Below are 26,599 nucleotides of genomic sequence, written 5' to 3' on the forward strand. Positions count from 1 at the left end.
TCTTTGAAATTAAATTTACAGGCCGGACACAGTGGTTCACACCTGTAATGCTGGCACTTTGGGAGGCTGAGGTGGGTGGATCACCTGAGGTCAGTCTAACCAACATGGTGAAATCCTGTCTCTACCAGAAATTAAAAAAAAAAAAAATTAGCCAGGCATGGTGGTGGGTGCCTGTAGTCCCAGCTACTTGGGAGGCTGAAGCAGGAGAATTGCTTGAACTCAGGAGGTGGAGGTTGCAGTGAGCCAAGATCTCACCACTGCACTCCAGCCTGGGTGACAGAGTGAGACTTGATCTCAATCAATCAATCAATCAATCACAACATTGATTTAATATCTCTTTGTATAAAATAACTACTTAAATATTAACATCAAATTTATGCTCTTTCCCCTGGGTAGTGGGAAAAATAACAGTCTGACAATACTTGCTGAGGGTAAATGGGGCCATCACTCTGGAAAGAATGTGTTTTCATCTAGCTTATTTCCATCTTGACAGGGCCCATGCCCGGAAATTCCACTCCAGGGTGTGTACTCTTGCCTAACTCAATCCAGGACACCAACACAACCCAGTGTTACAAGTAATTACAAGTAATGGGATGTCAAAGATGCCACTGGTTCTTGCCTGCAAGAGTTAATTATTTATCTAATAATTAAATTTTTTTTAACACATGCAATGACGTTCAGGGCAGCGTTGCTCTTGGAAGCAAAATGACTAATGAAAACATAGATCAGGCCGGGCGCGGTGGCTCAAGCCTGTAATCCCAGCACTTTGGGAGGCCGAGATGGGCAGATCACAAGGTCAGGAGATCGAGACCAACCTGGCTAACCTGGTGAAACCCCGTCTCTACTAAAAAATACAAAAAACTAGCCGGGCGAGGTGGCCAGCGCCTGTAGTCCCAGCTACTCGGGAGGCTGAGGCAGGAGAATGGCGTGAACCTGGGAGGCGGAGCTTGCAGTGAGCTGAGATCCGGCCACTGCACTCCAGCCTGGGCGACAGAGCGAGACTCCGTCAAAAAAAAAAAAAAAAAAAAGAAAAGAAAACATACATCAATAAGGCAAAAAGGATTAATACACTGAGGAAAAAGCAGTCAGTATACTCCAATTACACCTGTCAGTAAATAAACAAGAGCGATGTAAAATACTGCGGGCCTAGCAATAGAATTTCAAAAACAAAAAGACAAAAGCAAATGTTCCCTTAGCTCTACATTTAAAACTTTATATATATGTATTTATAATATATATATTTGTCGATATATGTTATATTGACAAATAAAGCAAAGAATAGATGAACCTGAGTTACAGAATTTTTGTTATTAAGTAAGGTGGGAAGTTCAGGGACAGGTGAGAGACAGGTCATACCTTGTGAATTTCCTGGTGTCATTTTCCGTGGTGATTTTATTTTTTTCTGGGGGTCAGAGTCTCTCTCTGTTGCCCAGGCTGGAGTGCAATGGCACGATCTCGGCTCACTGCAACTTCTGCTTCCCGGGTTCAAGCAATTTTCCTGCCTCAGCCTCCTGAGTAGCTGGGATTACAGGTGGCTGCCACCACGCCTAAGTAATTTTTGTATTTTTAGTAGAGACGGGGTTTCACCATGTTGGCCAGGCTGGTCTCTTGGCCAGGCTGGCCTCCAACTCCTGACCTCGTGATCTGCCCGCCTCAGCCTCCCAAAGTGCTAGGATTACAGGCGTGAGCCACTGCACCTGGCCCTCCGTGGTGATTTTACAGGGTCTTTTCTTGATAAAATCTTGTTAATTTTTTTAATAATATACATTGGCTTGTGGAAAGAATGTTGAGCATTACATACACATAGATATTGTTTGTATTTTATATATGTATGTGTATATAAATATACTCTTGGACTTGTCAGAATACAAAGACAGACATCTGAGCCTATGAGTCAAAGAAGGATTTCAAGGTTGGGTGCGGTGGCTCATGCCTCTAATCCCAGCACTTTGGGAGGCTGAGGAGGGCGAATCATGAGGTTAGGAGTTTGAGACGACCCTGGCCGACATGGTGAAACCCCGTTTCTACTAAAGATACAAAAAATTACCTGGATGTGGTAGTGCACTCCTGTAATCCCAGCTACTCAGGAGGTGGGGGCAGGAGAATTGCTTGAACCTGGGAGGCAGAGGTTGCTGAGATCGTGCCATTGCACTCCAGCCTGGGCGACAGGGTGAGACTCCGTCTAAAAATAAAAAAAAGAAGGATTTTAGATAAAACTCCAAAACCTAGAGCATGCTGAATTTTGTTAATAATGCAGAATCAATGTTTTTGTTGTGGTAAACTTCTTGAAGCTCGACAGGAAAATTTCAGAAATTGAAAATAGCTCCCAATTTGCAATTAATTTTCAGTTTTGAAAAATAACAGCATAAGCATTTCCTTTTTTGTTCTACAACCATTTTACAACATTATCCATGCACGCTTGTTAATTTGACATGGGAATATTGCATAATATAAGTGGACATAGACATTTGGATATTCAGGACTGATCAATGATGGGGTTCAGGTCTGGCCTTTGCTGGCGGCTGTGTTGAACAAAAAGTATTGTTTGAACGTTTTTCACAGCACCCACTCTATTTAGGGCAAGAGCGGGTCATCTTCCTGTGTGGTGGAAAACCTTCAAACTCTGCAAACCATCACATTGGGGCCATGGTAACCATATCCTGTATGTTTTCCAATTTAGCTCGACCCCTGTGTCCTGCCCGACACGTGGCGCCATGGCTCCCAAACTCATCACCCTCCTGTGTCTGGGTAAGTCCTGGAAGAGAAAGGAGGGGCAGAGGTCGAAAGAAATCATGCTCTCTGGAAGACCTCTCCTCTCCACTACCCAGGCTGCGGGTTAGAGCCTGTGGGGAGTCAGGTTCATCCACTGAGTCCAGGTTGAGCAGACATGGCCAATGTCCAACACGAGGCCTGGTTACAGTGAAGGCAGAATTCACAGGGGGACAGGTCATCTCTGATGTGGTTTTCCTTCCAGGAATCTGCCTGCCTACCAGGATCTGCACACACGCGGGTGAGTCCTACCCCAGTCCGAGGATACCGTGTTGCTCAAACACAAAGGGTTCTCCCAGGCAGGGAGGGTGAACATGGAATCGGGCAGAGGCAGATGATGTGGGGAGGGCTTTGCAGAGAGCCCTGGGAACACAGGAAGGGGGGACTCTGGAAACCTCAGGCTCCATTTTGTTTCTAGAGACCCTTTGTAGACACCCCCTTGGGCTCAGCCAGCCTCCCGAAGGAGCCTGCGATGTTCAAAATCTGGGGTGCCTGGGGAAGGATTAGAGCATTGTCTGTCAGGAGCTGAGGACCCAGTGCTGGGCTCCACGGAACTGTCTGAGCATAGGAAGGAACTCAGATTCTCCATCCACCCATGAGCTAAAAGGCTCTCCTGCTGCTGGAGCCTGAGAAGGAACTGGTCAGCAGGCAAGAGCACTCATGGGTGCAGTGGCAGGTACCTGTGTAGTGAATTGTTTAAATGAGTTCATGTGTGATTTTTTTTTCTATTGCCGGAATCTGGTAGATTTCCTCCTTCTCTCCTATTGCATAGATTGCTGTTGTTGTAGAAAAAAAATTAGGGATAACTTGGCTCAATATTTTATCATCATGCCAACTAGAATTGCTGTTCTGGGGAGACCTTCCATGTCCACGCTGGGATGGGCTGTGTCCCTGGCTCACTACCAGGTATCCCAGGGCATCAGGCGACCCCAGCCGTTACAGGGCAAACCAGAACAATGTGAAGAAAGCAACGCCCCCAAGGACAGTGGGAGACGGGGGCCTCCACATTTCTCCCTAGGCTGTGCCTCCTTCTCTTCCAGGTGGTTACGACAAGTTCTCCCTGTCAGCCTGGCCGAGCCCCGTGGTTCCCCTAGGAGGACGTGTGACTCTGTCCTGTCATTCCCATCTTCAGTTTGTCATATTCACAATATTCAAAAGATCTGGGACCCGGGACCATGAACTGCACACCGGCCTTTCCAACAACGTCACCATCGGCCCTGTGACCCCAGGACACGCAGGGACCTACAGATGTTCTGGATCTTACAACCACACCACAATACGGTCAGCTCACAGCAAATCCCTGAAGATTGTGGTCACAGGTAGGAGAAGTCCAGCCCGCCCCCTGTCCACCAGATGGCCCTTCCCAGAGTCCACACCGAGTGAAGCCAGAGTCATTGTAGGATTGCTAGTCATGCACTAACTGTGGACCCAGAAGCCATCCTGAGAATTTAAAGAGAGGGCATTTCCTGCGAGGAATCAGGTACGCAGGTGGAGGAGGAGGAGGGAGGAAGCCGAGGCCGAGCAGCAAGAGAATCTGCCTGGGGAGTAGCAGACACAGGATGCTGGTACCAACTCCAGCAGGGTGGGTCCAGGGAGGAGCCATGTTGCCTGACCCCAGAACCAGTGTTTCCCTCAGGGAAGTCATTACCCTGCCTTGAAGGAGCCAGAGCCTTGGGGACGTGACACTTCCCTTGGGAGATGAGTCCAGTGACTCAGTGGGACATGGACTGGGAAATGCACCCATTCCTCTCGTCCTCCTTCCTGGTCTCCTGACACTCATCCCTTCTCTCTCATGGATGTTACGGGGAGTTAGAGACTCATCCTGTACAGTCAGGAAGGGAAAGTGTGGAGTGAGTCTCACATTCAAGGAGCTCAGAAGGAACAGAGAAGAGGTTGAGTCTTTCCACCAAGAGGTGGGGAAGCAGGTCGGTGTGAGGTAGGGAGATCCAGGCTACAAAAGCTCCTGGAGGATCTGAGTGGAGACTGGGACTGTGAGGAGCTGCTCAGCAAAGGAGTTTACCATGTTCTTCTGCCTAAATAGGGAAAAGGAGTTACTTCCACCCTCCCCAACAAGTAGTCACGTCTAACCTCATGGGTTCTGGGGCAAAAACCAGTTGTTTCCTTCAGTGTGACCCTGTGAGATTTCTTCTGATCCTCCAGAGATTCTTGTATTTTTCAACACACAGAATTGACAAATAGTGAGGCTCATAACCTCACAGTCCCATGCCAGGGAACCTAAGTCCAGCAGTGTTTTCTGAAGGTTCTCAAAGCACAGAGTAATTCCCATTTTCTGGGAGAACCACACATCTCCTATGGCTTCAAGTCAGACAATGGGGATCCACGCAGAGAGAACATGCATGCACAATGCACGCACACCAACAGGAAGGATGCCGACCGGCTTTGGGGGTGACAAGGGAGAGCTTCACCCTGAGGTCTCAGGCGAGGGGTGAGGAAGGAGACTCATGTGAACTCCTCTGTCTCTGCTCCCAGGCTTGTTCACAAAACCCTCCATCTCAGCGCACCCAAGCTCCCTGGTGCATGCAGGAGCCAGGGTGAGACTGTGCTGTCACTCAGAACTGGCATTTGATGAATTTATCTTATACAAAGAGGGGAACATACAGCATTCCCAGCAGTATGGTAAGATGATCCAGGCTGGGCGCCACTTCTTCAAGGCTGTCTTTTCCATGGGTCCTGTAACGCCTGCCCATGCAGGAGCCTACAGATGCTGTGGTTCTTTCAATCACTCCCGCTACATGTGGTCGGCTCCCAGTGACCCCCTGGACATTGTGATCACAGGTGAGTGTGGCTGGACCGTCTGTGGTCTTTTGGTGCCCTGGAAACTCCCTGGGGTGATGTGGTTGTTGATCAAACCGCCAGTAAAGGAAGAAAAATGCCGGAACACAGAAACACCAAGTAACTTATTAGAGGGCCAGGGGAGGGGATGAAGGAAAGAGGGAGAAACAGAGAACTTGTGATAGTTAAAAAGAAAACAAGTTACAACCACACCTCAATGTGGCAGAGACACTTTGCCACCAGCAGAGACCGTGACAGAGAACGTGAAACAGATACTGAGAGAGATTCGCAAACCTCGACAAGGGGCTGCTTTCCTTCAGCTCAGGCACTGAGTTGCATTTTGGAGTTGGTTCCCCACCTGGAACCTGCAGCCCTGTTCCTCTGCCATGAGACGCAGGGACACACCACAAACTCCCACCTTCACCGCCCACCAGCGAAGCTCCCGGAGGATCTGAGCGGAGGTTGGGACTTTGAGGTGTTTCTCCACAAAGGGGTTTAATATGTCCTTCTGCCCAAAGAGGAAGCAGAGGCCACTTCCAACCTCTCCCACAAGCAGTCAAGTCTAGCACCTCGGGGTGTGGAGCCACGGCTACTGGTTCTGCAGTATTCGTCTGCAAGGGTATTTCAGATTCTACGGAGATTCTTTCACTTTTCAACACACAGCGTTGGGACTCTAACCTCATATCTCCAGGTCGGGGAATCTAAGTCAGCACCATGTTTCCCGAGGGTTTCCAAGCAGAGAGTTATTTTCATGTTCCAGGAGGACCCCACATCTCATATGCTGTCTGGGCACAGTAAGCCTTAAAGATAGAGTAAAAAGCAAGGGAGAAGCAATGGAAAGAGGAGGGTTTAAAAAGGCACGCACGCTCATCGAATCAGGATCATAGAGAGAATACAGATTGAGACAGCACTCGCGGACGTATGGAGTTTGCTCCTAACATAAGAAAATAGATTTTCCCCCAACACTAAGAGTAGTGTGGAGAAGGCTTTTGTTGTAAACGCCTTATGATGACTCAGGGGGATGTGGGTGGCCCAAGTGGACATCCAGGGACTTTAGAATGAGTTTGGCCTTCACTGCTTTGGTGACATCTTTGTCCACTGTTCCTAGGCTCACATCCCCAGGATTACGCAGCAGGGAATCTCATCAGGATGGGCATGGCCGTCTTGGTCCTGGTGGCCCTTGGATTCTTGCTACTGGAGTCTGGCACGGTCAGAAAAAAAAAAAAACCCAAAATGTAGGAGGAAGAGGAACACGAGAGAAAACCATGCACCATTTAGAACAATAGAGGCTTGGCATCAAATCTGCTGATCCCAGAAGGCTTTGGAAGGAAATTATCATCATATATGGGGTGAATGGTCTACTGAGAATATGGTGCAAAATAAATAACCAAAGTCTCTTTTTCTTACAGGACAATACAAAAAGCCCTCTCTCATCACCCGAGAGAATGCCATGGTGGGTCCGGGAGATACAGTGACCTTGTTCTGCAGCTCAAAGATCCCATTTGACAAGTATCATCTATCCAGGAAGCAGGAGGCCCATGGTCACTGGCTCAGTGGAGGGCAGAGCCACAATGGAATATTCCAGGTCGACCTTCATCTGTGCTTTGTGTCCCCAACCTCTGTTGGGAGCTACAGATGCTATGGTGCTTTCAATGAGTCTCCCTATGAGTGGTCAGCCCCCAGTGACCCACTGCACGTTCCTGTCACAGGTGAGGAGCCCATGCCTGCTGCATGTTCTGGTGCCAGCTAGACCCTGGAGCTCTATCTGAGGGGCGTCCTGCTGGAGATCAGGAGATTTGAGGGGTTCTGGACAAAATGAAGCAGTGAGAAATACAAGGAGAAAAAGAGAGGCTGAGAATGACCAGTGCAATCAGGGTACATGATTGGAGACAGGGCACCTCTACCCTCTTCTCCACATCCTAAGTAGAGGCTCACTTTGGGGTCCTATGAGTTCAGGTGAATGAAGAATTGCATCAGGACAAGCACAGGAGGAGGTGAGGCCAGATAAGGTTTGGGGACATCAGAGGTTGCACCAGCCCTTTGCCCTTATTTATTTTCCAGGAGCTCCTCCTGACCTCTCAGCCCCAGAGAGATTTCCCCTTTGGTGAATGCAGATATTTATGACCCCGTTGTAGACAAGGTCTCTTGACATCAACGGGCATCTCTGAGCCCTCTGTCTCCTTTCACGTCTAGGGGAGAAAGTCTGTTCTCAAAGGATTCTGACAAGAGACCTCAGGACCCGCATTAGTCATTAGGTGAATGACAGAGTAGGCTGTGGGCAAGAGACAGACACTCCACATAGAATGGTTCTGCTTCAGCGTGGCGAGGAACGACGCTTGTACACCCATTCTCTGTCTTTTTTCCTAGGAATCTCTGAGAGTACTTGCCCGACACCCATGGAATCAAGCCCTGAAACTGGTGAGCAGAGAATTCTTCACGTAATTTGTGAATTCCTGGGGAGACAGAAGTCTCCTTCTCCACTTCTCCACCTGAAATCCTTTTTTTTTTTTTGAGACGGAGTCTGGCTCTGTCACCCAGGCTGGACTGCAGTGGCGCCATCTCAGCTCACTGCAAGCTCTGCCTCCCGGGTTCACGCCATTCTCCTGCCTCAGCCTCCCGAGTAGCTGGGACTACAGGCGCCGCCACCTCGCCCGGATAGTTTTTTGTATTTTTAGTAGAGACGGGGTTTCACCGTGTTAGCCAGGATGGTCTCGATCTCCTGACCTCGTGATCTGCCCGCCTCGGCCTCCCAAAGTGCTGGGATTACAGGCTTGGGCCACCGCGCCCGGCCTCCACCTGAAATCTTTATGGAAGTGGCTGTTTCCTGAGCAGCTGGAGGGGAACTTGGAATGAAGGGAGGGGGGTTCAAGTCCCCAGCACTGCGGTCATTGGTGCTGGTTGGGTGGTCGGTGAGAAAGGAAATTCTTGAAGGGAGCCGGCCTAGCTGAGGAAGGAGAGAAGAGTAAAGTCCTCCTCTCGCCCCTGTCCAGGGTGCTGATCCTACAGGCTTGCAAAGAGGCAACCTAGAAACGAATGGAATCGACCCCACTATAGGAGGAGGAGAGAGTGTTTGGGGCTCAGGATGGTTGAGGCATTCCCTGAGAATCATGAACTTTAGTTGAGCTGATCCAGACACTCTTTAGCTTGAGCACATGGACACAATTCTATCCACATTTGGGGATTCGTTCTCTTACATATCCAAGGCAGCCTTGTATCCAGAAAACCAAAGGGATCCAACAGTGCTGAACTTCCGTGCCAGTGTCCCTCTGGGAAAAGAGGTGCAGAAACGCACCCGTCTGGGAACATCAGTCCACTAGGGATATATCCAGTCTCTGCAAGTAACCGTGGCCATTGTGTGGAGGAGATCAAGAAAGAGAGAGTTTTGTCCCAATTTTCAGGAACACCACGTTCTGAGCCTGGTCCTGTCATTTTCCAAAACATCTTTTAAATGAACTCGTATACAGTATTCTCTATTTTCTTCCCCAAAGAGCTGGTGTTCTGGCATGACTTTTGTAAAATTGATAGAGTGTAATATATATATGTGTGTGTGTATATATTACATATATATGTATATATATTACATAATATATATATTTGCATTTCCTCCATGTATCCATCTAAGTATTTGCTTTTATCATTTATCCTTTTCAGTTGCTTCTTGTCAGCCTCCCTATCTTGAATGCAAACTGAGTAATTGCTTATACTAATTGTAGTATTCTTGGATCCTAGAGACAAAAATGCTTAATGTGTTGTACATACTATTCCATTTATTTGATTAAAACAGGTCAATCAGGTTAATAGATTGACGAAATGGGATGGAAATGCGTAATTATGAGCCAGAGATGAGAAGGTAATGTCTGGGGCGAAGCAAAGGAAGGGTAACTGGCAACTCCAGTCTGTTCTCTTGTATTTTCCTGCTATTCAGAAAATTGTAGCTCCAAATTCTCTTCTCTGCGTCTAAATTTTACGAATGGTGTGATATTGGGCATGCTTCTCTCAAGTAATTAGCTGATTTTAGAGACATATTGAGTATTAGAGAATAGCATGATCACCCCTATGTTTCCTCACATTCCCCCTCTTTCTGTGGTTCTCAGGGGCAGCTCATATCCTGAGATCATTACAGAACCCGTCAGAATGCAAAGCTGCTCAATACAGAGATGTTCTCAGCTATGGATGAGGCTGAGAGGCTATGACCACTCAGGGGGCTGTGGGTGACTGGAGTGGACATCCAGGGACTTTAGGATGAGTTTGACCTTCACACCTTTGGTGACATCTTTGTGCACTATTCCTAGGCTCACACCCCCAGGATTACACAGCAGGGAATCTTATCAGGATGGGCGTGGCCGTCTTGGTCCTGGTGGTCATTGGAGTCCTGCTACTGGAGTCTTGCACAGTCAGAAAAAAAAAAAAAAACCCCAAACGCAAGAAGAAGAGGAACACAAGAGAAAACCGTTCACCATTTAGAACAATAGAGGCTTGGAATCCAATCTCCTAATCCTAGAGGCTTTGGAAGGAAATTGCCAGAAATTGTCATTGTATGCTGGGTGAACTGTCTGCTGAGAATATGGAATGAAAGAAATGGCCTCAGGTTTGAGATCTCTAGTTCAAAACTCTTCCTCAATTCAATTCTGATGTCTTCCCTTCCCACTGTTACTGACTTTCTTTGACTTCCCTCTCTGATTTGCTTACCTTATAAAATGAAGGTACATCACTCACAGCAGGTGTGGACCCACACAGATATAAACTCCATGCTCTGGTCTTCTTGTAATGCACTATTATTATTATTATTATTATTATTATTATTTAGATAGAGTCTCGCTCTGTCCCCAGGCAGGACTGCAGTGGCGTGGTCTCGGCTCACTGCAACCTCCGCCTCCCGGGTTCAAGCGATTCTCTTGCCTCGGTCTCTGAAGTATCTGGGATTACAGGCTTGTGCCACCATGTCCGGCAATTTTTTTGTATTTTTAGTAGAGACGGGGTTTCACCCTGTTAGCTAGGATGGTCTCAATCTCCTGATCTCGTGATCTGCCGGCCTCGGCCTCCCAAAGTGCTGGGATTCCAGGCATGAGCCACCACACTGGGCCTCATTTTTACTAACTTTTCATTAAGATATTCCCTCATCTGTGCTACTGAGCTCTGTCTCGTCAGCTCAAGACGCAGAATATGGTTCGCACTATGGAGTAAGTGGGTGCAAATAAGTTTGGAACTAAGTAGTCCATAAGAATTTGCTAAAACTCTCTTGGGAATCCTCCAACACTTCTCTCTCCATCAGCTGACACTTGGCACAGTTTCTTCAGAAATACCATAAATTTCTTTTTTAAAATTGTTATTATTATACTTTAAGTTCTAGGGTACATGTGCATAATGTGCAGGTTTGTTACATATGTATACATGTGCCATGTTGGTGTGCTGCACCCATTAACTCGTCATTTACATTAGGTATATCTCCTAATGCTATCCCTGCAATAGGACCCGGTGTGTGATGTTCCCCTTTTTGTGTCCAAGTAATCTCATTGTTCAATTCCCACCTGTGAGTGAGAACATGCGGTATTTGGTTTTCTGTTCTTGTGATAGTTTGCTGAGAATGATGGTTTCCAGCTGCATCCATGTCCCTATAAAGGACACGAACTCATCCTTTTTTATGGCTGCATAGTATTCCGTGGTGTATATGTGCCACATTTTCTTAATCCAGTCTGTCACTGATGGACATTTGGGTTGATTCCAAGTCTTTGCTACTGTGAATAGTGCCGCAATGAACATATGTGTGCATGTGTCTTTATAGCAGCATGATTTATAATCCTTTGGGTATATACCCAGTAATGGGAAGGCTGGGTCAAATGGTACAGAGATACCATAAATTTCAATGTCAGCTTCTACTTGAGGGTATCCAGAGTGCACTAGTGAACCAATTCTATGAAAAAAAAAAATACTGTTAAAAAACTCTGACTCGTGGCATTTGCCTCTTTATTTGGTGTCAATACTCTATTCATGGCCAACTCCAAAGTGGCCGTGTAAATGACCCTAATGCTGATTTGCAAAGTGGAGAATAGAATTGTCTTTTGCAAGTGAATATAAGCCAGCTGTGGTGCTGAAGGGGGAAGAAAGAGAGATCAGACTGTTCCTGTGTCTATGTAGAAAGGGAAGACGTAAGAAATTTCATTCTGACCTGTACCCTGAACAGTTGCTTTGCTTTGTTAATCTGTAACTTTGCCCCAGCCACTTTGACCCAGCTTTGAGCTCACAAAAACACGTGTTGTATGGAATCAAGGTTTAAGGGATTTCGGGCTGTGCAGGATGTGCCTTGTTAATAAAATGTCTACAAGCAGTATGCTCGGTAAAAGTCATTGCCATTCTCTAGTCTTAGTAAACCAGGGACACAATGCACACTGCAGAAAGCCGCAGGGACCTCTGCCTTGGAAAGCCCGGTATTGTCCAAGGTTTCTCCCCATGTGATAGTCAGAAGTATGACCTTGTGGGATGAGAAAGACCTGACGATTCTCCAGCCCAACACCCGTAAATGGTCTGTGCTGAGGAGGATTAGTAAAAGAGGAAGGCCTCTTGCAGTTGAGATAGAGGAAGGTCACTGTCTTCTGCCTGGTCCTGGGAACTGAATGTCTCGGTATAAAACCCGATTGTACATTTGTTCAATTCTGAGACAGGAGAAAAACCGCCCTGTGGCGGGAGGTGAGACATGTTGGCAGCAATGCTGGTTTGTTATTCTTTACTCCGCTGAGATGTTTGGGCAGAGAGAAACATAAATCTGGCCGACGTGCACATCCAGGCATAGTACCTCCCCTTGAACTTAATTATGACACAGATTCTTTTGCTCAAATGTTTTCTTCCTGACCTTCCTATTATCACCCTGCTTTTCCGCAGCATTCCTTTTGCTGAGATAGTGAAAATAATAATCAATAAAACCTGAGGGAACTCAGAGACCGGTGCCAGTGCAGGTCCTTGGTATGCTGAGTGCCGGTCTCCTGGGCCCACTGTTATTTCTCTACACTTTGTCTCTGTGTCTTATTTCTTTTCTCAGTCTCTCGTCCCACCTGACGAGATATACCCACAGGTGTGGAGGGGCAGGCCACCCCTTCACGGTGCATCTCACCGAAAGCATGTTTCTTCTATTTAATAGAATAGAATCATTTACACTTACACAATAAGATCATTTACACTTCAGTGTGGTGCTATCATTTCAATAAAATTTTGTAACAAATTCTAATTCACTTTCCCTAGAGGCAAAAAGAAAACAATGGTGATCATCCACCGTGGAAGAAATTTTAAGTATGTTAGAACTCCTACAGATGAATGTGTCCTCAATGCCTCCTCCTGACCTCTCAGCTGTGTCCTGACTAATGATATATTTTTAAACTCCAATTTATCCTTTTGACAGTGATTGAAATGGACAAAACAATAGAAAATAGAGTGGATATGTGTGATCACCTTCAACGACACAGATTAACAGTGAAAACCACAAAGACTGTGATACTTTTATCTAGGTGGTAGAACATGAACCTGTAAATGCAGCACTTTGGGAGGAAGAGGCGGGTGATCACCTGAGGTCAGGAGTTTGAGACCAGCCTGCACAACATGGCAGAACCCCGTCTCTACTAAAGATACAAAAAATTAGCTGGGTGTAGTGGCGCGAGCCTGTAATACCAGACACTCGGGAGGCTGAGGCAGGAGGATTGCTTGAACCTGGGAGGCAGAGGTTGCGGTGAGCTGAGATCGTGCCATGCTGCTCCAGCCAGGAGACTCCGTCTCAAAAAAAGAAAACAAAAACAAACAAACAAACAAAAACAACAAAAACTAAAACAAAACAAAACAAAACAAAAAACATGGTGTATTAGTTCATTTTTACACTGCCATAAAGAACTACCTGAGACTGAGACTGGGTAATTTATGAAGAAGAGAGGTTTAATTGACTCACAGTTCCAGACTTAACAGGAAGGATGCCTGGGAGGCCTCAGGAAACTTACTGTCATGGCGGAAGTTAAAGGGGAAGCGGAGATCTTCTTCTCATTGTTGCGGGACAAAGAGAGAACCAGGGGAGACATGTCACACTTTCAAACCACCAGCTCTTGTGAGAACTCACGATCACGAGAACAGCAAGGGAGAAATCTGCCCCCGTGATCCAATCATCTCTCATCGGGCCCTCCTCCAATACATGGGAAAAATTTGAGATGAGATTTGGGAGGGGACATAGCCAAATCATATCATTTGGCCCCTTGCCCCTCCCAAATCTCATGCCCTTCTCACATTTCAAAACCAATCATGCCTTCCCAACAGTTCCCCGAAGTCTCAGCTCATTTCAGCATGAACTCACAACTCCAAGTCCAAAGTCTCCTCTGAGACAAAGCAAGTCTCTTCCCCGTACGAGCCTGTAAAATTATAAACATGTTAGCTACTTCCAAGATACAATAGAAGTACAGACACTGGGCAAATGTTCCAAGTGGGAGAAATTGTCCAAGGCAAAGGGGCCACAGGCTATGTGGCGATGGGTTTGTAGGTGCAGCAAACCACCATGGCATATGTTTAGCTGTGTCACAAACCTGCGTGTCCTGGTCATGTACCCTGGAACTCAAAACAAAATATCATTGATTATAAAAAGATATTATGATGGCCTAGGAAATCCCAGGGATACCATCCCCAAACCCCACAACCCAGAACCCCAGTGTCACTGGGTTGCTGGGACAGCACTGGCACTGCCTGCCTCAAAACTTTTTGGGAAATGAGACATTAAATGTCTTTATTATTTTAAGAAAAGGGGAGAATGACAATGATTGTAACAAATACTTTCAAGCTTTATTGATATATACAAATTGTACATATTTGGTGGTTGGAATATGACGTTTTGATGTATGTAAAATAATTACCACAATTGAACTAACAAAAAAGCATCTTTCCCCTCACAGGCTTATCATTTTTGTCTTCATTTTTTTTTAATGTGGTGACAACATGTAAGACATACCCTCCTAGCAAATTTCATGTATGCAATACAGTCTTTTTTTTTTTTTTTTTTTTTTTTTTTTTTTTTTTGAGACGGAGTCTCGCTCTGTCGCCCAGGCTGGAGTGCAGTGGCCGGATCTCAGCTCACTGCAAGCTCCGCCTCCCGGGTTTACGCCATTCTCTCGCCTCAGCCTCCCGAGTAGCTGGGACTACAGGCGCCCGCCATCTCGCCCGGCTAATTTTTTGTATTTTTTTAGTAGAGACGGGGTTTCACCGTGTTAGCCAGGATGGTCTCGATCTCCTGACCTCGTGATCCGCCCGTCTCGGCCTCCCAAAGTGCTGGGATTACAGGCTTGAGCCACCGCGCCCGGCCTGCAATACAGTCTTTTTACGCTCTAGTCAGGCGGGTTTTGAGTGTGGTAAATGAGGACATGTTGGCCAAATGCTGCGAAGTTTGGTCATACGGGATGAAAAGGCTCTAGAGATGTAAGGTACAGCATGGTGACGATAGCTCACAGAGCTTCCGACGGAAGAGGCTATTTTGTGTGCAGATTTTGCCTTCCTCCAAGATGGCAAAACTGCAGAAGAAATTGTCCAGTGGGCAGAAGAAACTGGAGGTTGATTGGGATGTGTTGACTTCCCTCCACCAACTGAAGATAAGAGATGACCAGAATTCAAGGTGCTGCCTAATTCATGCTAGTATTGAGGAAGGAGCTCATTCCTCTTAACAATGAGGATTAATCAGAATTCAAGGTGCTGCCTAATTCATGCTAGTATTGAGGAAGGAGCTCATTCCTCTTAACAATGACGATTAATCAGAATTTAAACTGTCATGGCTATGTAAAGAAAAAGTAAAGCATAAGTATACCCTAATAAAATTTTTGTGTATAAGAAGGGGAATTATTCAGAAAGTGAAAGTGATACAAATATGAGATAGTCAAAGAGAAATTTGAGGTGCCTTGAGTTTATTTTAAAAATAAAATGCAATTGAGAGGCCGAGGCGAGTGGATCACCTGGGGTCAGGAGTTCGAGACCAGCCTGACCAGCATGGAGAAACCCTATCTCTACTAAAAATACACACACACACACACAAAAACAAAAAACAAACAAAAAAAAAACGCCAGGCATGGTGGTGGGCATCTGTAATCCCAGCTATTAGGGAGGCTGAGGTGAGAGAATCGCTTGAACCTGGGAGGCAGAGGTTGCAGTGAGCTGAGATCATGCCACTGCACCCCAGCCTGGGCAACGAGAGTGAAACTTCATCTTAAAAGTAAAACAAAACAAAACAAAATAAAATAAAATGCCTTAAAACACCAAAAACTTAAAAACATTATATAGGTTAGAAGAGTTATTTCCCTCATGTTAATGATGTTAAAAGTAGGTAAAAGTGAAAAGAAATTCGTGAATTTACAAGAAAGGTATTAAGTAAGTGGAAGCACATTAAAATATAGAAAAGATAAAGTAACTGTGGCTGGAAACAGAGAGAGGCATGCTTGCAGAAATTATTTTAAAAAAGGATGGAAATATATACATATTTAAAAAATAATCAGCCAGGATACAGTCATATGAAGACAGATCAAGAACACCCAATATTTTTAAAATTGGAATTTTTGAAAAAGAGAATGCAAAGGAGTAGATAGGGTCTAGCTTGTTTGTCCAGGATCCATATTTGAAAAATTTAGGTGTGGCTTATTTCTGACCTTCTGAATTTACTCTTTAATGTGTTTCTCCAGAGGAATCCATAAGCCTGTCAGCAGATTAGGCTACAAAATCTCTTTAAATATACTTCAAGTGAATAGAATCTTCTAAATCATAATGAATGGGACATGAAACTTACCACTGGCTCTTGCCTGCAAGAGCCTTGTTTCTTTATCTAATCAATCGACTATTTGTATTTATTGTTTGGGTAACACTTCTGGAAAATTTGCTTGATGTACCTAAAATCTACAGATGATGTGGTTCCTTCAGGAAATTATTCATGAAGGAAAATTGTTTAAAGATACACGAATTAACATGTAATGTATCACATGCATTCAATATTTAGTTGAGTTTGTTTTAGTGAAGAGTTGTGAATTTAGGCATTGAATCCATAATCAAAATATGCCCCACGTCAAAATCCCAAATTAACTGCTGAAATTATTTATAGTTCTCAACACTGCTTTAAAAAGCACAGAATCGGCCGGGCGCGGTGGCTCAAGCCTGTAATCCCAGCACTTTGGGAGGCCGAGACGGGCGGATCACGAGGTCAGGAGATCGAGACCATCCTGGCGAACACTGTGAAACCCCGTCTCTACTAAAAAAATACAAAAAACTAGCCGGGCGAGGTGGCGGGCGTCTGTAGTCCCAGCTACTCGGGAGGCTGAGGCAGGAGAATGGCGTGAACCCGGGAGTCGGAGCTTGCAGTGAGCTGAGATCCGGCCACTGCACTCCAGCCCCGGCGACAGAGCAAGACTCCGTCTCAAAAAAAAAAAAAAAAGCACAGAATCACGTTCTTTAACATAAAATTAAACATTTCCAATTTCACGGAACGTTTGGAAACGTATGTACATTTAACCCTGACCTTCACAAGCCAAACTTTTGAAGTTATCAGTGTTCAAATTTTCCCTCTTCAAAGGCCGTGGCCCCTCTGCTGTTAATTGTGCTGTGTCTTGTTCTCACAGTCCAGTGTACGCTTACTTCTTAGAACTTTAATTTGTACTGTGTAAAAATTGCACTGGATTAAAACAGTTTAATTCACAAAGTTGTTGGCCTCATTCCAGTGTGTAAACACTGCTGAGCTGTCTTCCTGGCAAGAAACCCATAAACACCGTGAAGTACATTTAGCAACGTCAAATTAACAAGTTCTCCTCATTTTTAACCAATGCATGCTTCGTATTTTCAAGTGGCTATTTGTCCCGTGTGTTGGCTCGGAAGGAAACTGTCTGCTACTGAGGTCTTGAACTTTGCAAATCTCACTTCCAAGTCAATCAATTATAACACATTTTATGAAACATAGCACAATGTTTAATAAATGGCGTCACTGATTTGTAAAAATTATTTCTCATAGGTGATACATTTGCTTTCAGGTACAGATATTTGTATCACAGCATTTATTCAACATATTTTTCTATCTTAGAATATACTTAAGTAAATGTTAACATCAAGTTCATCCTCTGTCATCTGTAATCAGATATTTTCTGAGAAGTGGAAAAAACACCAGAATCTGACAACTGTTGCTGGCAGTTTTGAGGTCATCGCTCTGGAAAAAATGTGTTCTTGTCAGTTTATTTTTACCTTGACAGTCCCCATGTGTGCAGTCCCACCCTGGGGTGTGTACTCAGGGAAACTCACTCGTAAAACCCAGGACACATAGGAAAGAATGCTCCGGCCAATAATGCTCCAAAAAACAAAATGCCTGGTGAAAACATACATCATATCAGCCCAAAGGGACAAATACATTGAGGAATATGCAAGTGATTTACTGCAGTCTGTCTGTTGGTGAATAAACAAGAGCTACGCAGAGCATTAGGAGCATAGCGGTATCATTTTACAATCAAAAACACAAAACAAACTATCCTTTTGTGCTATATTTAAAATGTAAAAATGTACATACATACACACACACAAATATTACCAGATGATAGCTATGATATGGAAGACACATATTTACAAAAATGACACAGAAAATATCCAAAATTCTGTGTGTGTTGTTTTCATACGTTGGGAAGTTCTGGGCCAGATGAGAAACAAAGCGTGAGTTGATACTATTTTCGTGAATATGTTGTTTTTTTTCAGTGTGGATTTCACAGGGCTTTTTTCCTTGCTAATCTTACTAATTTTTTAATAATATGAATTGGCTTTTGGGGAGAACCTTCAGCATTATATGCACATATGTTTGTGTTAGTCACAGTTTATATATGTATGTAAATACACACACACAGAGAGAGAGTAGAGTTTTCTGGAAGAGAAAGATAGAGATCTGTGTCTTGAACTGTGAGTCGAGGAAGGATTTCAGAGAAAACATCAAGAACGAGGATTTTCACGCTCGCTTCTGTGTTAATAATGCAAAATCAATTTTTCTTGTTAACTTCTTGAAGCATAGGAGAAAAATTGAAGAACTTGAAAATCGTTCTCAATTTGCAAGTAATTGATTTGCAACTTTGAAAACAACAGGATAAACATTTCAGTTTTACTGTACAACCATTTTACAACATTGACAATGCGTCTATTTTAATTTGGCAGGAGCACGTTGCATCACAGTAGGCAATAAGATATTAAGATATCATTCTACAATTTTGCACATAGAAAAATTAAATTTGAAATTTAGACGTTATTGATTGGTCGGTGCTGAGGTTCAAGGCAGGCCTTTGTTAGGGGCTCTTGAACCAAAAATATCATCTGCAAGTTTCCTGTGTCACCCGCTATGTTTACGGTGAGAGCTGGTCATCTTCCTGTGCGGTGGTCACCCTCTAAACTCTGCAAACTGAAACTGGAACCATGGTTACCACATCCTGTTCATTTTCCAATTTAGCTCAACCCCTGTGTCCTGCCCAATAGAAGTGGCACCATGGCTCCCAAACTCATCACCCTCCTGTGTCTGGGTAAGTCCTGGAAGGGAAAGGCAGACAGGGTTGGGATGGAAAATGCTCTCTTGAAGACCTGGCCTCTCCACAACCTGGGGCTGTGAGTGGGAAGCAGGCTCATCCACCCTCTGAATCCAGGCTGAGCGGACACACCCAGTTACAAGGAGGGCAGGATTCACGTGAAGACAAGCTATCTCTCTCTCTCTCTCTTTTTTTTTTGCTCAGGATTCTGTCTGAACCAGAAGATCTGCACACATGTGGGTGAGTCCTATCTCAGTCCTAGGATGCTGTGTTGGCCAAACACAAATGATTCTCCAGGCAGGGAGGGAGGACACGAAGTCAGGCTGATGCAGACGACATGGGGAAGGCTTTGCATTGAGCACTGGGATCACAGGAAGGGGGTCCTCTGGAGACCCCAATTTCCATTTTGTTTTAGAAACCCTCCATAGGCAGCCTCTCAGGCTCATCCAATCTTCTGAAGGAGCCTGCGATGCTCAGAATCCAGCATGTCTAGGGGTGGGTAGGAGTACTCTCTGTTGGGAGACGGGGGACTCATGCCGAGCACTTGTGTTGGGAATTGTTAAATGAGTTGATATGTTTTTTGTATTGCTTGAATCTGGTAGATTTCCTCCTTCTCCTCCATGCACAGATTTCTTGTTGTAGATGAGAACTAGGAGCAACTTGGCTCAATATTGTATCATCATGCTTAGTAGAGTGCTGTTCTGGGGAGACCTTCCATGTCCACTCTGGGGTGGACTGTGTCCCTGGCTCACTACCAGGTATCCCAGGGCATCAGGGGACCCCATGTTACGCGGCAAATCAGAACAATGTGAAGAAGGAAAAGCCTGCAGGGACAGTGGGAGAGAGCGGGCTCCACATTTCCCTCTCTAGGTTGTGCCTCCTTCTCTTCCAGGTGCTCAGGACGAATTCTCCCTGTCAGCCTGGCCAAGCCCTCTGGTTCCCCTAGGAGGACGTGTGACTCTCTCCTGTCATTCCCGTCTTCAGTTTGTCATGTTCACAATATTCCAAACAACTGGGAGCCAAACCCATAAGTGGTACACTGGCTTTTTCAACCACGTCACCATCAACGCTGTGACCCCAGGACACGCAGGGTCCTACAAATGTGCTGGAATTTACAAGCACAACTCAAAGCAGTCAGCTGAGAGCAAATCCCTGAACATCATCGTCACAGGTAGGAGAAATCCAGTCCACCCCACGTCCACCTGGTGTCCAGATGGCCCTCCCCAGAGTCCACACCCAGTGAAGCCAGAGAGTCATTGTAGGATTGCTAGTCATGCAGTAACTGTGGACACAGAAGCCATCCTGAGAATTTAAAGAGAGGGCATTTCCTGTGAGGAATCAGGTACCCAGGTGGAGGAGGAGGAGGGAGGAAACCGAGGCCGAGCAGTGGGAGAATCTGCCTGGGGAGTAGCAGACACAAGGCGCTGGTACCAACTCCAGCAGGGTGGGTCCAGGGAGGAGCCATGTTGCCTGACCCCAGAACCAGTGTTTCCCTCAGGGAAGTCATTACCCTGTCTTGAAGGAGCCAGAGCCTTGGGGAAGTGACACTTTCCTTGTGAGATGAGTCCAGTGACTCAGTGGGACATGGACTGGGAAATGCACCCATTCCTCTTGTCCTCCTTCCTGGTCTCCTGACACTCATCCCTTCTGGCTCATGGATGTGCAGAGTGTCTCACGGGGAGTTAGAGACTCATCCAGTGGAGTCGCCCCTGCTCATCCTGTAAAGCAGGGAAGGGAGGGTGTGGAGTTCCTCAGATTTTGCATCTGTATGTAAATATACACAAAAAGAGAGACAGAGTAGAGTTTTCCAGAAGAGAAAGATAGAGATCTGTGTCTCGAACCATGAGTCAAGGAAGGATTTCAGAGAAGACATCAAGAATTAGGATTGGCATGGTCGGTTCTGTGTTAATAATGCAAAATCAGTTTTTGTTGTTGTTAACTTCTTGAAGCATGGGAGAAAAATGGAAGAATGTGAACATAGTTCTCCATGTGCAAGTCATTAATTTGCAACTTTGAAAATAACAGAACAAACATTTCAGTGCTACTGTATAACCACTTTACAACATTGACAATGCATGTATTTTAATTTGGCGGTCTCACATTCAAGGAGCTCCGAAGGAACAGAGAAGAGGTTGGGTCCACCAAGACGGCGGGGAAAGCAGGTCGGGGTGAGGCAGGGAGATGCAGGCTCCTGGATGATCTGAGTGGAGACTGCAACTGTGAAGGGCTGCCCCACAAAGGAGTTTACCGTGTCCTTCTGCCCAAATAGGGAAAAGGAGTCACTTCCGTCCTCCCCAATAAGTAGTCACGTCTAACCTCTTGGATTTTGGGGCAAAACCAGTTGTTTCCTTCAGTGTGAGCCTGTGAGGTTTCTTCTGAGCCTCCAGAGATTCTTGTATTTTTCAATATGCAGAATTGAATAGTAGCCTCACAACCTCACAGTCCCATGCCAGGAAACCTAAGTCCAGTACTGTGTTTTCTGAAGGTTCTCAAAGCACAGAGTAATTCCCATTTTCCAGGAGAACCACACATCTCCTATGGCTTCAAGTCAGACAATGGGGATCTGGGCAGAGAGAACATGCATGCACACCAACAGGAAGGATGCCGACGGGCTTTGGGGGTGACGAGGGAGAGCTTCACCCTGAGGTCTTAGGCGAGGGGTGAGGAAGGAGACTCATGTGAACTCCTCCGTCTTTGCTCTCAGGCTTGTTCACAAAACCCTCCATCTCGGCACACCCAAGCTCCCTGGTGCACACAGGAGCCAGGGTGAGCCTGCGCTGTCGCTCACCACTGGCCTTTGATGCATTTGTCTTATACAAAGAGGAGCACAAGCAGCACTCTCAGCAGCTTGACGAGGGGATGGAGGCTGGGAGCCACTACGTCCAGGCTGTCTTTTCCGTGGGTCCTATAACGCCTGCCCATGCAGGAACCTACAGATGCTGTGGTTCTTTCAATCGCTCCCCCTGTGAGTGGTCGGCTCCCAGTGACCCCCTGGACATTGTGATCACAGGTGAGTGTGGCTGGACCATCCATGGTCCGTTGGCGCCCTGCGAGCTTCATGTAATGTGGTTGTTAATCAAACCTCAGTAGAGGAAGAGAAATAAAGGAACAGAGGGACTGTGAGGAAGGGCTCAGCAAAGGGGTTTAATATGTCTTACCACCTAAAGAGGGAGGAGGGGTCACTCCCACCCTCCCCAACAAGTAGTCACGTCTAACTCCTTGGGCTTGGGAGTACAGCCAGTCCCTCCCTGCAGGAGCCTGTGAGGTTCCTTCTGATCCTCCCGAGATTCTTATATTTTTCAACACACAACTGAAAAATAGTGAGACTCATAACCCCATAGCCCCATGTCAGGGAACCCAAGGCCAGCACTGTGTTTTCTGAAGGTTCTCAAAGCACAGAGTAATTTCCATTTTCCAGGAGAAACCTACATCTCATACGGCTTCTAGGGGCGGTAAGCCACAGGGACACAGTCGCAGCGACTACATCTGGCCTCACCTCCCCCGGGTTTGTTCTGACCTCTTTCTTCACACAGGAGGTCGTGGAGGGTGTGGAGCTGCCCCGTCTACCACCCTACACCCTGACAGCCCCGTCATGTGCAGCTTCTTTTTTCCTGTGTGTATTTTTCACTGTTTCATTTTATCCAGAATACCTAATACCCCCGTGTCCCCAGCGGGACGCCCCTCAGGTGTGGCTCTGTGATCTAGTGGGCACCAGAGCATGCAGCAGGCATGGACTCCTCAGCTGTGACGCAAAGGTGCAGTGGGTCACTGGGGGCAGACCACACACAGGAAGAGTGGAGAATCAATGGAGAATCAATGAAATGCAGGCGAAGTAAAAAGACACAGACATAGGCTGACTCAGGACCCTAGAGAGGAACATGAGATTGACAGAGGCAACAGCTGACATTCAGAATCTGCTGCCAAGATAAGAACAAGGAGGCCGGGTGCGGTGGCTCACGCCAATAATCCCAGCACTTTGGGAGGCTGAGGTGGGTGGATCACAAGGTCAGGAGTTCAAGAACAGCCTGACCAACATGGCGAAACCCTGTCTCTACTAAAAATACAAAAATTAGCTAGGTGTGGTGGTGCATGCCTGTAATCCCAGCCGCTCAGGGGGCTGAGGCAGGAGAATCACTTGAACCCAGGATGCTGAGGTTGCAGTGAGCCGAGATCACACCACTGCACTCCAGCCTGGGATACAAGAGTGAAACTCTGTCTCAGAAAAAAAAAAAAAAAAAAGAGGGAGAGAGATTTTGTTCATGCACTCAGGAGTGTGTTCTAAAATCCACCTCTTTTTCTCCTAGGAAAATACAAAAAGCCTTCTCTCTCCACCCAGGTGGACCCCATGATGAGGTTGGGAGAGAAGTTGACCTTCTTCTGCAGCTCTGAAATCTCATTTGACCGGTACCACCTGTTCAGAGACGGGGTTGCTCATGGACAGTGGCTCAGTGGAGGGCAGAGGCACAGTGGAGCATTCCAGGCCCACTTTTCTGTGGGCCCCGCAACGCCAGTCCCTGGCGGGACCTATACATGCTATGGTTCTTTCAATGACTCTCCCTACGTGTGGTCAGCCCCCAGTGACCCACTGCACCTTTGCGTCACAGGTGAGGAGTCCACGCCGACTGCACGCTCTGGTGCCCACTAGATCACAGAACCACACCTGAGCGGCGTCCCGCTGGGGACACAGGGGTATTAGGTATTCTGGATAAAATGAGACAGTGAAAAATACAGGAAAAAAGAAGGAAAAAATACAGGGGAAAAAACAGATAAAAAATACAGGAAGAAAACAGAAAAATACAGGAAAAACAAAACACAGGAGAAAAGAAGCTGTGCATGATGGGGCTGTCAGGGTGTAGGGTGGTAGACGGGGCAGCTCCACACCCTCCGCCACCTCCTGTGTGAAGAAAGAGGTCAGAACAAACACAGGGGGAGGTGAGGCCAGATATAGTTCATGGAGGTCAGAGGTTGCCTCAGCCTCTCACCCTTTTCCATTTCTCCAAAGCCCCTCCTGACCCCTCACCTCAGGGAGATTTCCCTGCCCGGGAACGTGGATATTTATCATCCTGATGGAAGACAATGTCTGTTGACATCACCAAGCATCTCCTTATCACCTTCCCATCTCAGGGAAGGAGTTGCCCCCCAGAGATTCCAAGGAAGAGACCCCAGGACCCCCATTAGTCTTTAGGTGGATGACAGAGTAGGGGGTGTGCAGGGACCAACCCTCCAAAGAATATGGTTCTACTGCTCGAGAGGCTGAGGCAGGAGAATCGCTTGAACCCGGGAGGAGGAGGGTGCACTGAGACAAGATGGCCCCACTGCACTCCAGCCTGGGCAACACAGCGAGAGTCTGTCTCAAAAAGAAAAGAAAAAGAAAATGATCCTACTTTAATGGGGCAATCAATGACTCTTGCTCGCCCCTTCTCTGCCCTTTTTTTTTTTTTTTTTCCCTAGAAAACACTAAGAGTACTCCCCTGTCATTCACGGAATCCACTGCTGAATCTGGTAAGCAAATGACTCTTCTAGTGTCTGAGTCCCTGCAGAGACAGAAGGCCCCTGTGTGAATGAAAGCCGTGCCGCCTCCCAGCTCCATGACCCTGGGCTAGGCAGCCCCTCCCAGGTCCCCAGATGCCCCATCCACATCTGAGACTGTGGTCAGTGCGGGGATCTGTAAGGCCTTTCAGCCTCAGATGCTTTGGGACTGAGGCCTTGTCCACAGGAGAGGAAGAGGTCAGAGTGGCCTGACGCCTGCTGAAAAGCAATGCTTCTCATTCCGCCAGGGAGGTCTGTGAACATGAACATGCTGGAAGATGGGAAGGATTTAAAAGATCATGTTAAATATTTATTGTCTATCTTTTTGTTGTTGTTGTTGTTGTTTGAGATGGAGTCTTGCTTTGTCACCAGGCTGGAATGTGGAGGCAGGAGAATCGCTTGAACCCGGGAGGCGGAGCTTGCAGTGAGCCAAGATCATGCCACTGCACTCCAGTCTGGGTGACAGAACGAGACTCCATCTCAAAAAAAAAAAATTCAACATGGCAATGGCTTGTGTGTGTTCACAGCACCAGTGAGGCTGACACGTTGGGGGACGGGGGGTGGAGCTGAAAGAGGTGGACAGGGGCCAACTTATGTGAAGGTTTCTCGTTTTTAAAATGTTTAATGTGTGTGGGTACATAGTAGCTGTGTATATTTATCAGGTGCATGAGATGTTTTTATACAGGCATGAAATGTGAAATACACATATAATAGAGGATAAGGCATCCATCCCCTCAAGCATTTCTCCTTTAAGTTACAAACAACTTAATTATGCTTATTTATTTATTTATTTATTTTAAGACGGAAGCTTGCTCTGTCACCCAGGCTAGAGGGCAGTGGCATGATCTTGGCTCACTGCAACCTCTGTCTCCTGGGTTCAAGCAATTCTCCTGCCTCAGCCTCCCGAGTAGCTGGGATTAACAGGCATGCACCACCACGCCCGGCTAATTTTTTGTATTTTAGTATAGACGGGGTTTCAATATGTTGTCCAGACTGGTCTCAAACTCCTGAGCTCAGGTGATCTGCCCACCTCGGCCTCCCAAAGTGTTAGGAGTACAGGTGTGAGCCGCCGTGCCTGACCCCAATTACGCTTTTTATTTTAAAATGTACAGTAAAGTTCTTATTGACGAGAGTCAGTCTGTTGTGTGCTACCATGTGAGGGTTTCTAAGCAATAGTAAAGAGTTTGGATTTTATTCCAACAAAGAGACAAAGGACAAAGACAAAGGTTTTTTTTTTTTTTTTTTTTCTCGGAGTCTCACTCTGTCTGTAGGCTGGAGTGCACTGGTGCCACTGCAACCTCTGCCTCCTGGATTCAAGTGATTCTCGTGCCTCAGGCTCCTGAGTAGCTGAGATTACAGGCACCTACCACCACGTCCGGCTAATTTTTGTATTTTTAATAGAGACAGGGTTTCACCATGTTGACCGGGATGGTCTCGATCTCTTGACATTGTGATCCACCTGCCTTGGCCTCCCAAAGTGCTGGGATTACGGGTGTGAGCCACTGTACGCAGGTTTTTTGTTTTGTTTGTTTTTTTTTTTTTTTGAGACAGAGTCTTGCTTTGTTGCCCAGGCTGGAGTACAATGGTGTGATCTCAGCTCATTGCAACCTCCACCTCCCAGGTTCAGGTGATTCTCCTGCCTTAGCCTCCCGAGTAGCTGGGACTACAGGCGCCTGCCACCATGCCCAGCTAATTTTTTTATTTTTAGTAGAGACAGGTTTCACTATGTTGGTCAGGCTGGTCTCGAACTCCTGAACTCCAGTGATCAGCCTGCCTCCGCCTCCCAAAGTGCTGGGATTACAGGCATGAGCCACAGCGCCTGGCCAAAGCATCCGAGTTCTTGGATAGAATATTGGGCCAATGATGCCTCCCTCCTTATGAAAAAAAAAAAAAAATGTAGGAAAGAGAAGAAAGAAAAGCTTCCCAAGTTGAATGTCTGGAAGTAACAGAGCCATCAACTGAGCCCAAGAGTATGGCTG

The 26,599-nt window shown here is 46.3% G+C and overlaps 2 protein-coding genes across 7 annotated transcripts in view; both read left to right on the forward strand.

Annotated features, from left to right (window-relative positions):
- The window catches only part of LOC117091354, a 161,063-nt gene that overhangs the window by 65,061 nt on the left and 69,403 nt on the right, over positions 1–26,599 (forward strand).
- The window catches only part of LOC117093666 (putative killer cell immunoglobulin-like receptor-like protein KIR3DX1), a 35,242-nt gene that overhangs the window by 5,844 nt on the left and 2,799 nt on the right, over positions 1–26,599 (forward strand). The window contains exons 4-10 of one of the 6 annotated variants that reach the window (XM_033229116.1): positions 2,681–2,748; positions 2,975–3,010; positions 3,810–4,088; positions 5,260–5,565; positions 6,972–7,271; positions 7,930–7,980; positions 8,553–9,828. In XM_033229116.1, coding sequence (XP_033085007.1) covers positions 2,681–2,748; positions 2,975–3,010; positions 3,810–4,088; positions 5,260–5,565; positions 6,972–7,271; positions 7,930–7,980; positions 8,553–8,560 — 1,048 coding nt within the window. In that variant the 3' untranslated portion in view covers positions 8,561–9,828. Of the gene's footprint in view, positions 1–2,680; positions 2,749–2,974; positions 3,011–3,189; positions 3,446–3,809; positions 4,089–5,259; positions 5,566–6,971; positions 7,272–7,929; positions 7,981–8,552; positions 9,829–9,854; positions 10,445–19,018; positions 19,089–19,295; positions 19,332–19,983; positions 20,263–21,795; positions 22,102–23,395; positions 23,696–24,542; positions 24,594–26,599 lie in introns of those variants that run through there. The other 5 variants (XM_033229111.1, XM_033229115.1, XM_033229112.1 and 2 more) reach the window with 5 other exon arrangements.

This window comes from Trachypithecus francoisi, unplaced genomic scaffold, assembly GCF_009764315.1.
Source record: "Trachypithecus francoisi isolate TF-2019V2 unplaced genomic scaffold, Tfra_2.0 Lachesis_group12, whole genome shotgun sequence".
In the NCBI taxonomy this organism is placed as follows: domain Eukaryota; kingdom Metazoa; phylum Chordata; class Mammalia; order Primates; family Cercopithecidae; genus Trachypithecus; species Trachypithecus francoisi.